This window comes from Xiphias gladius, chromosome 15 (genome assembly GCF_016859285.1).
Source record: "Xiphias gladius isolate SHS-SW01 ecotype Sanya breed wild chromosome 15, ASM1685928v1, whole genome shotgun sequence".
NCBI lineage: Eukaryota > Metazoa > Chordata > Actinopteri > Istiophoriformes > Xiphiidae > Xiphias > Xiphias gladius.
In genome coordinates, this window is record NC_053414.1 from 30,928,164 (window position 1) to 30,940,004 (window position 11,841).

An 11,841-nucleotide genomic window follows, 5' to 3' on the forward strand; every position below is an offset into this window, starting at 1 on the left:
TTATTAGCAATACGATAAAAACTCCGTCACCGCGGCATGCAGTGACATAGGACCAAACTTTATTATCTGTTCTCCAATAACGTTCAACAGGTGGCTCCGTGGCGCAATGGATAGCGCATTGGACTTCTAGTCAAGCACTTGAGGAGTGATTCAAAGGTTGTGGGTTCGAGTCCCACCGGAGTCGCACTTTTGTCCAGTTTCAGAATGTACGTGCAGCAATGAGGGATTTCTTGACATATTTAGTAGATCTCGTGCGTTCTGTGAAATTGTTACATTAAAGTGGCAATCTCGAAGATTTTCATTTATTTAAAAGTCTGTTAAGTCACCATCTATCGCCGAATGAGGTAACACAAAGGTGACATAGCCTATGGTCACTGATGAAAGTACTGCAATATTTATATATTTTTACTACCATGAACTGGATGTCTGTGGCTGCTAATGCAAATCGACCACTTCCTACTGCTGCCACAGTGAGCTTGTTGTATGCACCATTCTTTAGCTAACTTCCATTTTGCTCTGCCTCTTTTGCTGTTATTTTTACACACAGGACAGGTTACATAATGTGGAGAACGAAAAATGACTTATACTATCAAGTAATGATTCAATAAATACAAATATGAATGCTTAAATAAGTACTCAAGTAATTAATTAATATTTTGAATTGATAAAACATCAGTTAAACACTGACATAAATACAAAAATGCAAACTTAAATGAATAAATGCTGCCAGTTAGGTGAAGTAGAACTGTGCAGAGATAATATAAAGACATTAATTCATTTATTACAAATCTACATTATTTATTAATTTCTGTATTTATGTGTGTGTGTATCAATGAGGTAGGTGGAACTGATCTCACTGTAAGGCAGGCCCTTGAGACAGGATTGATTCAGCTCTACTTTTGTCTTGCTCGTGGTGTATAAAGCTGAGCTGTCCCAAACAACAGCTACTGATGTTAGCTTGTGCTGGAGCATCTAGCTGGTGTGTGCAATCATGCTTTACAGAGAGGTTAGTACCACCTACATCATTAACATACACACAGAAATACATATGTAAATAAATGAAGAAATGTAGAAATACAGAAAAAATAAAAGTATATTTGTAGACATGCTCTGCTGGTGTAGATATTTATTGTTTTATTTTTCAGCCAACATTTATTTAGTTATTAATTTAATTATGCATTAAACTATTAATTATGTATTTATTTAAGCATTGGTTTATTTCTATCGTATTTATTTAAGTATTGATTTATACATTAATCAATAAGTCATTTTTAGCGCTCCGTAACATACAAACACAAATGACAACTTTATACTGTTCAGACATATATTTACTCAATTGTTAATAGAGTTTTCGGTGTTGCTGGGGATTACAGACAGTGGAAAAAGTGAAAGTATTAAAAAGTGAAACAACAGCCATGTAAAACTACTACATACACTTGTTAGCGTGCAGTTTGTAGGTTCAGAATGAGGCATTAGGTATAAACAGGAGAGAAGAGCCATTTAATCCAACCACTAGATGGAGGCTGTTTTACAAAATGTCAGACTATGTGCAGTCTAACAATCTCCAGCCATACAGAGTCATGGCAAGAAAGAGCAGTGAGGTTATATTACAACATCAAAACAGCCAAAAGGGACATAGGAGAGAAGGGAGGAAGTCAGTGAGACTTTACAGGCAAAGTGAGACAAGAGTGTGGCATTTTGATTCAGTTAGTGATCGGATCGGTGATTATGGGAATGCTGAGGACATCAGTGGCCTTTCTTCTTCACCTGGCTGCATGTCTGGCCGTAAGAAACTCCTATTTCTCAGAATATCATAATAAATTCTGTGATTTCTAATCATTCCAAATTTAATGCAGATAGTTTTGGTTGTATGTGTGCAGGTTTTGAGATACGGCGTCTGTTTGCCTTCACCACAAAACAATAAAGGTGATTGGAATTTCTTTTGTGATGGCCACATCACTAAAAAATTAAATTTACAAAACAACAGCAATCTCAATCAGAAATGTTACACTGAATAATTCACACCTCACTGTGAACAGTGTTTATAGGGACTATTTGGTAAAAAGTAGTTCTGCTGTTAATTTATTTTAATATAATTTTTCAACATTAAATGAATAGCTAAAGACAAGCCAGACAGGGTAGTACTCTCTAGTGTCACTGTTTTTTTATGTATGTTTTTTCTGTAAGATTCAGTACCTGTGGTGTACACTGAATAATTCACACCTCACTGTGAAAGTTCTGCTGTTAATTTATTTTAATATAATTTTTCAACATTAAATGAATAGCTAAAGACAAGCCAGACAGGGTAGTACTATCGTATACTGTATACCTCTAGTGTCCACTGTTTTTATGTATGTTTGTTTCTGTAAGATTCAGTACCTGTGGTGTTGTTTTGGATTAGGGGTGATCATTCCATCTCCATCATGTCTGCTCTTGATAGTTAGGCTACTTGTGTGGAAGGTCACCTGGCTGTCTCCTGCCTGGAACATTACAGATGAAAACAGGTTTAGTAGCTCTAATCTGGTCCAACATCGTGCTTTCTCCCTGATCAAATTTAAAATTAACTACATACCTCCATGCCTTTTTTCTTTTCTTCTATTTACCTAAAACTGCAAAGATTGTAGATGTTTGTTTATTTTGATTGTAGATTCTCTTCTCTTTGAAAAGCAATCCCTGATTTATAATAAAACTATGTGAATCATTAAATTAGAGAATTTGTGTGACATTAGCATGTTCACCACTTAAATTGTCAAAACTGTCACTTATTTTCCTGATCAGCTGAGGGCAAATTTTAGAGGGTTAACTGTTGCATAAAAATCATGAAATTTTACAGTAAAGCATAGCCACAGCATGCCAAACATGAAGCATTTATTCTTTGCAGTGCTACAGTTTTTATCCAGTTATAACATGTTTGTTGGCTATCTTTAGCTATACTGTAAGTTGTAGACTTGTACTGACAGTATCCCACTAGTCCAGGGTAACCCGCAGTGTATCACTTACTCAACTTGTCTTTCTGTCTCTGTCCAGGCCCCTGTGCCGTGTGAGGAGCAGGTGGTCCGTTTGGAAGCGGAGATTCAGGGCCTGATGAACGTGATCAATGACCAGCACCGCTACATCCAGGAGCTCCACAACAGCCAGACCCAGCAGCTGGAGCACATACCTAACTCACACCTGGGCCCTGAAAACCTGTACAGAGGTACAGCTAGGTTTCGATGAGGGATACATACTGCGCACCAAAGTGTTTGCTTGCCTTCCCCAAAACACTTCCTATAGTTTATCAGTCTATCTGTTGGCTTTCCTACCTGCCTAGCTACTTGGACACACATAGAAAGGGTTGCTAATAGTGACACAGCCCTTAGAGAATTATCACCAACTCTGCAGTTCACCCCAGCTCTACAGAGCTTTTTAGCCTTTTTTAGCTCAATGTTTTGTCTGCAGGAGGTGTTTTAAACAAAAAGCCCTGACAAACCCACTGTAAACAGCAGACAGACTCAGCCAGAGACCAGCTGGTGAACATAGTGGAGCATTTAGCAGCTAAAGAGCCAGATATTTCCTTCAGGAGTTGATGGAGACCAAAAACGGCTAGAAGGGAGGGAATATTGGACTTAACACTCAACTAGTGATCTGAATCAAGAATCCAAATGAATGCTAATCCCGCTTTGTGCCTACTATGTGTATCCATAGGCAACTGTTTGCTGGCTAAAGCAACTTTGTAATAGTGCAGGTTTTGGTGTGGAGTTCCTCTGCCTCCGAGTGTCCAAGAAAAACCTTTCCATGTGTTCAGACAAGCTCAATGGAAAAATTAAAGATTTTGGCAAACCAAAATGGAGCATATCCCCACAGACAAACTTTTATCAAGCGGCCAATCAGCAGCTAGCATTTTGGAGATAAGTCAACACACCAACACACGCATATGTTGGTGTGTTTCTGTTGCCTTCTACTGCATCCAATTCATATGCTGTACCTACCTGTTTTGAATATTTCACCTTGTATATTTGTGTGTGTATGTGCAGACTGTTCCGAGGTGTTTGCAGATGGTAACGTGGCCAGTGGACTCTATGTGATTCGTCCAGACAGCTCTCCCACCGCACTGAGTGTTTACTGTGACATGAATGATGGAGGAGGATGGACGGTCTTCCAGAGGAGGAGAGACGGCAAAGAGAGCTTTGACAGGTGTGTGTATGTTTGTGCTTTAAACATATAAAAAAAAGGAATTTATACTCTACATGGGTCAGGGAATTTGACATTGCAATCAGTGTGTGCACTGTGTGCAGAGCGTGGGTGGAGTACAAACATGGATTTGGGGACCTCTACTCACCTGATGGAGAATTCTGGCTGGGCAATGAACCTCTACATTATCTCACCTCCCAAGGTGTGTGTACCTGTGTGTGTGTTTGTGTGTGCGCGTTTGGATGGTGTATCAAACATTACAGGATGGTTGCCTGTGTAACTAAGTGTCTTCTAGGAAACTACGACTTGCGCATTGACATGGAGGACTTTGAGGGTAATCAGCGTTACGCAGAGTACAAGAACTTCAAAGTAGGCAATGAAAAGGTAAAACAGAAAGAAAAGTTAGAAACAAGTTAACAAATCATTAAGTCTCTTGTTGAGGGTTGTTTCAAGACTTTATTTTGCAAGACTTGCAAAATAAAGCCGCTTCCTCCGATTAGTTTACATTTTCAGCAAGTTATCTTCCTCTCTTTTAACTTGTTTTTGGATAATGATTTAAATTCTCCAGAATGGATTAACTTGATTTAATCATGTGTCTGTCCATATTCCACTGCACTCTTTTTCTGTCCTGTAAAACCAGCTTGTAACCCACTCTGTGTGTCCGTCTTTCCTCCAATTTGCATTTTTTTTCTGTCTTTAAATTCGCCTTCTTCCATTCCCATAACAGTAGGGGTTTTATTTAGACTATGTATGTTCTTTGTATTTTATGACTATGGAAACAACAGCAAGGATGTCTGGTTCCAGGTCTGCCAGCTGTTTCTGTCTCTTTCCTTTTATTCTCCACTCATCCTTTTTTTTCTTTTTCTCCTCTTCATACGTCTACCACTTAGTGCTCTTTAATTTTCCTCTCAATGCTTTTTCCTTTTCCTCTTATCTCCAGCCATCCCCATTGCCTCCTTTCTCTTTCCTCTATCAATCCCATCCCCTCGTAATAATATTTTGATGTCATTTAGTATAATCATGCTGCTCTATTCAGAACAAAACCTCATCAGTCCATCCTAGATGGAATGTAAAATACGCTACATTTCTTTTAGTCCACACTTTTGATTGTTTATAATGTTTTTTATTACGATATTGGTATTTTTTCCTCACTGAATGGCACTCTGGATGCAAGTATCAGTTATTTGTGTAAAATGTAATTGTACTATGTAGTAACGATCAAAGATTAATTCCAAACTTTTTGCTTTCACTCCCCTATCCACTCAAAGGACCGGTACCAGTTACATTTGGGAGAGTATCTTGGGAATGCAGGGGACGCCCTGGCAGATGTTCAAAGTCTCTCTTCTGCTAGGCAAAAATGGACTGGTCCAGGCTTTGGGTCAAGCGGGGTCAAATTCAGCACCTTTGATCAGCCGAACAACGCCGATACAGAAAACGGTGACACCCGATGTATCAGACACAGCAAGTCAGGCTGGTGGTTCAGCAGGTGATGGACAGATTTTTCAGCTTTACTCTTACTTTGGCACTTAAGTTATTCAGTGAATTAGATTGGACAGAAAAAAATAAGGGGGCAATGTTCAAAATGAGAATATTCTGAATACCTTTTACCGCAGCCAACACTGGCCAAGTGTTTCATCAGTTTTTTATTTTTCCCCCTCATTACTACCTCATTACAGGTGTGATTCAGGGAATCTGAATGGTCATTACTACAAAGGGCCGTACCAAGCGATGACCAATGACGGGGTGGTGTGGTACACATGGCACGGTTGGTGGTACTCCATCAAATCCGTGGTCATGATGGTACGAGCCACTGACCTGGAGCATCCACCGCTGGCCAACACCCCATTACTGGGCCAACTCGACAGCAAAGCGGCAGGTAGCGTTGTTGAGCTTCCTCATGGCCAATAGGCTACAAGGAAGTGTGGAAGCAATGTATGTCTCCTCACTGGGGCTGAAAAGCTTTCCTGTTTTACATAATTCACATCTATTACAGTGTATGTTTACCATTGCTTTTATTTTAATATTTGAAATAAAACAATGTTGCTTTAATCATATGTCATATTGTATTTATTCTGTGTCCAAAATAACACACAACATGGTACACTGAGGCATTTTGGGTACATCTGAGGTTTTTCAGGACAAACAACAGACAAAGTGATATTTTCTTGGATTCAGTAAAACAGAAACCAGTGTCTTTCAGTCGTGAAGAGTCTGGGCGTTTCCTCTGTGGAAATGATCACTGGTGGCTTTTTGTGATGATTTTATATGTGACCAAAAGCAAAGAGACATATTAAGTTATCAGTCACTTGTTCAGCTTTGCCTTTTTTCTGTTTGGGCACAAGGTGGTTTTAAGGGATGTCGGGGAGTCGTATCCCTTTATAAGTGAGAGATTTAAGTGAAAAAGTAAATAGGGGGGGGGTAAACACTGTCCTGACCAACACCCTCCTTGTTAGGTAAACTGCATATTTGGCTCTGAGACTGTCTATGTGTTTCTGAACTGGCCTGTTCAGATTTAACATCCAAGGGTGATTACATTCCACATAGTAGATTAAGGTAGAGGTTGTGAGGATCTTACATGGAGTAACATATATCCATTGGATCAAAGGTTCATGTCAATAATACAAGGTCAGTTCCTCAGGTGAACAAACTGAGTATTTGTTCCTGTTGCCCACAGAAGGAAATTAAGTTCATCCACTTCTTCCAGACATCCAAAGCAGATTACTGATTGAGCGTCGCTCTTTGGGAAAAAAAAAAAAAAAAATCCTCTTTAAACAAAGGGAAAAGGCAAAACATTCCATGCAAATCCACCAAGAAGAACCTGTCATTTTATGATTTACCGAACCCAAACAACTTTGAGACTGTTTCCATAAACCAACATACACCACAAATCCAAGGTTTTTTTCTCATCCACCTCTATAGAAAGAAGGGTATAAAAGAACAGGATGAGCTGAAGTTAAACTGTACAACATAAAAGAAAACAAAAAGTAAGGATAGTCATAACGAGAGTGAGGCTCTATGTACAGACCCTGAGGTGTGCCTGTTATTTCGTTTTCTTCAGAAAAAGAAGGTTTGTTGGTGAAACAGGCGTTTGGTAGAGACTGATAGAGACCAAGGCCAGTCCCACGCTCAGACTTAAGTGCATCAGTGCCACTGCAATGTCCTTTCGCTTTCAAAATAAGCGTCTTTTAATTCAATTTATTCAAAATGTCAAAGGTTTATTATGGGATTAACATCCAACAACACTGCTGTGACTGGAGTCTTTCTCTGTATTTGGAACATCTTCCATCCTTCCAAGGCTTAAAAAGGTGATGAGGAAAATCAGGAGGTCAGAGGAGAGGAGACGAGGGGGCTGTTGTTTGTTGTAGGGTTATCTGGGCGATAAGGTTGCTGTTGTGGGGAAGGAAGCAGAGTTCCTTGGTGAACTGAAGGGTGAGGTGGGTGAGAGGCGGCGGGGACTCGCCAGCAGGTCGCCGTTGTGCAGTTTCCACAGCAGTTCCTCGTTCTCCATGGATAAACGCTTGTTGACCTTGGACTCTTTCTGCAGCGTCTGCTGGAGTATGGCCTGTTCATTGGACAGCTGCCTGCAGGTGGACACAGAGAGCTGTAACAGGGCTGCAGGGAGACACATTACGGCTATCAGAGTTAGAGTTCATTAAGATAGAAAAAGATTTGAAAGGATAGAACATATCTTGGATTTTAATAACCTAGATGTCGTAACTGCTCCTTACTAGTCAGTTTTGAACTATCAAATGGTAAATTCTCAAACAAGAACTAAGAGAGGTCAGATGTCCGTATGTGATCCAACAAAATGTTTTCACTGGTCAGATAACAAAAATCACAAAACCATATATATGCTGATACACAGGCTCATGTGATTCTTTTTCACGTTCATATTATTTATGGATCAAAGATTATTAAATACTTTTAATTCAGGGCCTCACAATGACGACACTTCCTTCGTATGGCTTACGTTGAGATGAACGGGATCTTCCTGCCGTCTCTATGCCAAAACACACCGCGCTATCTCAAATTTAATGAGTTAAAGGAAAGACAAAGGTGAGACAAAGGTCAGGTCTGAGATAAACCCACATGAACGCATGACTGATGGACCTTATGTTCACTTTGAAGGGTTAAACGTCCACAGCCAATGAGCTGAAGCTCCACATACTTTACAGATATGATGCTGTTACTTCACACGTATCAATCTAAATTATTTAAATGTCAGTCGCTGAAAAGTCCCTAATAGTTATAGTTTGTGGTCACTGTTTTTCCCCAGAGGGTAAAGCCAGAGTGTTGTCTATTACAGGTCTGATGGAGACATGAAGCTCAGACAGGTGGAGTATCTCACAGACAGAGAAGTGGAAAGACAGGTGGTAGATAGAATGAAAAATTGTGCTGTAAGAACAGATGGCAAAACCGACACCTCTGCAGAGAGATGAGTCACCATTTCACCTCACTCCCACACACGCACACACATGCACGCACCCACACATGCACACACAAATACGCACACACACACACACACACACACACACACACACACACACACACACACACATACACACACACACAGCAGGGGTACATACTTGGAGAGAGCAGCGTGTTTGTCCATTCTGGCCTTGTAGTCCTCATTCTCCTGCTGGACCTTCTTCAGACACTCCTCCAGTTTCACATTATTCTCCACCTGCGAAACAAACACACAGTCACACACACAATTGGTTTGATGTAAGCTCCTATGTGCAAAAACTACATTAATCTGGACAAGGTAAAAATGTTTGTGCTCATATTTAATACCTCAATTTGACCATTTTTATGCCAAAACCACACACAGAAAGTGAAAAGTAACATCATTTTTCCCAATATCTGACTCTTATGAGAATGAAAAGACCTCTGAAAAAGTTTTTAAACTATTGTTGGCTACCTGTTCTCCAAGATGCTAATGTGTGATAGAGATAAACTGATACCCACCAGTTTGTCCATCTCCATGAGCTTCTTCTCCTTTTGGTGCAGCTGGTTGTTCTTGATCTCTAGCACCACCTTCAGACTCTCCAGCTCCTGCTCCAGGTACACTGTGTGGGAGTCCTTCTGCACACACAATCCAAAAATCACACAAGTTAGAGCAGGCTACATGAAGCTTCAATGCTCTCTGTGGCTCACTGCAGCAGCACAGACAAAGATAAAAACGAGACAAAGCTTTTTGTGACAGTAATACTCATTAACTACAATACAATTCACTATAAGTAAGTAGTCATGCTTGTGTAATTTTTTTGTGAGCTAAAGAACACTAGTGGGCATAAGGATGTGAGTTCATGGGTCTCAGAATAAAGTTAGAGTGTAAGACTCTTCAAAACCACCAGAGGGAAGTCGTGTTCAGCAGAGAAACAGGTTCAGACCAACACTGAGCTTCCCTTTCATGGACTGCTCCCTCACTACTGGTTCTACTTCACTAAATACTTTCATGTACGAAATGAATGATGCATGTTTGATGGTTTGACTTGAGAAATGTATCTGAAGACTTGAAAGCAGGTTTAATGACCCCACTTGACCCCCTCTAGAATGTCTTTAAGAAATTTGGTTGGAGGGCGGAATTTAACTGGACAGCGTACTATTTGTTTTCTGCCTGTCTTTGTGCCACATATGACACTGCATCTATTGCACTTGATATTCAGTTATTAACTTTACATGCATTCATACCCTCTTTAACAATCCTTATGTGTTGTATCTTACCAGATTCTTGTCGGTGAGTATCCGCTTCCTCTTCTCCTCTTCTGCTTGCAGCTTTTCATTCAAAGCCTCCTTCTCTGCTGACAGCCCAGATATTTTCTCCTGGTAAGAGAAGGTGATGTGCAGCCAGGAGAAGACACAGACATACAGAAAGTGAAATGAGTGAACATTAAGCTTTGGTTCGCACACACTTGAGTCAAAAATAGTAGCAGGTAAACTCAAACTGCTGCTTCCTCACTGTGGAGTTAATAGGGATGTGTGAGAGCAAACACACTGCATGATTAAAACCTGGGGATAACAAACCTTCATTTTGCTAAATGCTACATGTGATATAATATAAATTGTAGAACTAATGTCCCTGCAGGTGTCTATGTCTTTGTGTGTATGTTTATTCATATCTATCGTAGCTTTTTTTATTTTTATGATAAATCCTAAGCATACCTCCAATAGAATTTGGGAAATATTTTAGAATTTTTCTTTGAAGTCAAAGTGCAGAAAAAAAATGTTGTGGTTAGCAAGGCAACATCTTTTCTAACCAAACTGGAAAAGTCCGTAGTTTGATTGCTGCAGCAGCTGTTGTAGTGTACAAAACACTAAACCCTGAACCCCCCTGCACTGTAAGTCACCATGGATAAAAAGATCATCTGCTCATATCAGCTACATACATTCAGTTTGTACATATAGGCTTTTCCAAAATTACACTGTTAATACTCACTGAGGAACATTAACTAAGAAAGTTTAAAATGACAACTCAAACATTTTTTTGTGTAAATATTACCATACGAATGACTCTTACCGAGAGAGAAGTTTCAGTCTCCATCAGTGTTTTCTCCAGGTTCTCCAGGTCTGTCTGCTGGATCCTCTTCAGCTCTGAAATGCATATATACAAACACACATTAGTATCAAGTAATCAAGCAAAATCGAATCAGCTAATGACTAATCTTGAAAATGTTCATTTAATATATGCAAGCTTGAACGGTATATTAATCACTTTCGTTAGTTTAGTGCGTAAAGTCCTGCGTGCAGCCGGTAACAAATTTAAAATATTGAGCTGTAAAAGTTGTGTATTTGTCCTGCACACACCTTGTATTGAGTTCTCATACTGCTGTTTGAGAGACTCAATCTTCTGGCTGTGACTCACTTCCTGGTTCTTCCTCTCTGCTTCCTGTCTGCTCCTCAGCTCCTCCACCTGAAGAATGCAGCCCAAAATCAAATGTGACTTTACTGAAGCTGAGTAACACAAAAAAAGCACCAAATACTAAGGTCTGATCCAAGACACCACTGTTACTGGTATTTATCTTGAGCTTCTGGTATTGTCCTTATCAGTATCTGGTTATTACATATTAGAAGAAGAGTTATGATTCTTCTGTTAGATTTGCAACACAGACTGATGGCTCAAAACTTTAGATTTCACAGAAAATTCAGAGTCTCTGTAGGACAGTGGAGATGTCCCTGCTGCAAAGACACAGATACAGCAAAGAAAATAACGTACAATATATTAAAAGTGTAAACAGGGTTTCAGGTAAACACAAAGTTAAAATCAGTGTCTTACATGGTTGAAAAGTGTGGAAATGATCTCTCATTTCTGATCATGTTGTACTGCTCAAATGTACCCATTTAACCATTTAACTGCTGAACAGTTAAAAGTTCCACAATACTTACTGTGGATGGGTGTGGTTCCATCATCTCAGAGAATAATTTTTGAGTTTCAGAGAGAGTTGATCAGACAAACACACACTGACTACATAAAACCGCTTCTAACAAGACAGAAATTACAGCTCTCCTGCAGCCACGTTAGCTGTAGAATGGGAGATCAGTCCTTAAATTTTGCGTATTACGTCAGGTTGCAGTGTGAGAGGGAGTGTCGTCTTTGTCACCTGTTGTGTTAACTCTTTAATTATTTCACAATAAAACCTGGTTTTATGGGTGAGATCCGGGCTGAAGAAC

At 39.7% G+C, this 11,841-nt stretch overlaps 2 protein-coding genes and 1 non-coding gene across 4 annotated transcripts in view; 2 read left to right on the forward strand and 1 right to left on the reverse strand.

Moving 5' to 3' along the window:
• Positions 1–92: 92 nt before the first annotated feature.
• Positions 93–184, forward strand: trnar-ucu. The gene is given in 2 exon segments: positions 93–129; positions 149–184. It is a non-coding gene; the product is annotated as a tRNA-Arg (tRNA).
• A 1,394-nt stretch (positions 185–1,578) lies between these two features.
• Positions 1,579–6,219, forward strand: LOC120800009 (fibrinogen-like protein 1). 2 transcript variants are annotated; one of them, XM_040145712.1, is made up of 7 exons: positions 1,579–1,785; positions 3,028–3,196; positions 4,014–4,173; positions 4,275–4,372; positions 4,466–4,554; positions 5,439–5,656; positions 5,847–6,219. In XM_040145712.1, exons 1-7 carry the CDS (start codon positions 1,729–1,731, stop codon positions 6,076–6,078), a joined length of 1,023 nt encoding a protein of 340 aa, XP_040001646.1. In that variant the 5' UTR covers positions 1,579–1,728; the 3' UTR covers positions 6,079–6,219. The 2 variants fall into 2 exon arrangements, with proteins under 2 accessions (XP_040001646.1, XP_040001647.1); XM_040145713.1 differs by lacking the exon at positions 1,579–1,785 and adding an exon at positions 2,486–2,504.
• Positions 6,220–6,231: 12 nt separating this feature from the next.
• Positions 6,232–11,841, reverse strand: part of LOC120800018 (microtubule-associated tumor suppressor 1 homolog) — a 78,966-nt gene continuing 73,356 nt past the window's right edge. The window contains exons 13-18 of the mRNA XM_040145729.1: positions 10,978–11,083; positions 10,691–10,764; positions 9,898–9,996; positions 9,139–9,255; positions 8,757–8,854; positions 6,232–7,751 (exon numbers count right to left, since the gene is read on the reverse strand). Of these exons, the coding sequence (XP_040001663.1) occupies positions 7,538–7,751; positions 8,757–8,854; positions 9,139–9,255; positions 9,898–9,996; positions 10,691–10,764; positions 10,978–11,083 (708 nt within the window). The 3' untranslated portion in view covers positions 6,232–7,537. The remainder of the gene's footprint in view (positions 7,752–8,756; positions 8,855–9,138; positions 9,256–9,897; positions 9,997–10,690; positions 10,765–10,977; positions 11,084–11,841) is intronic.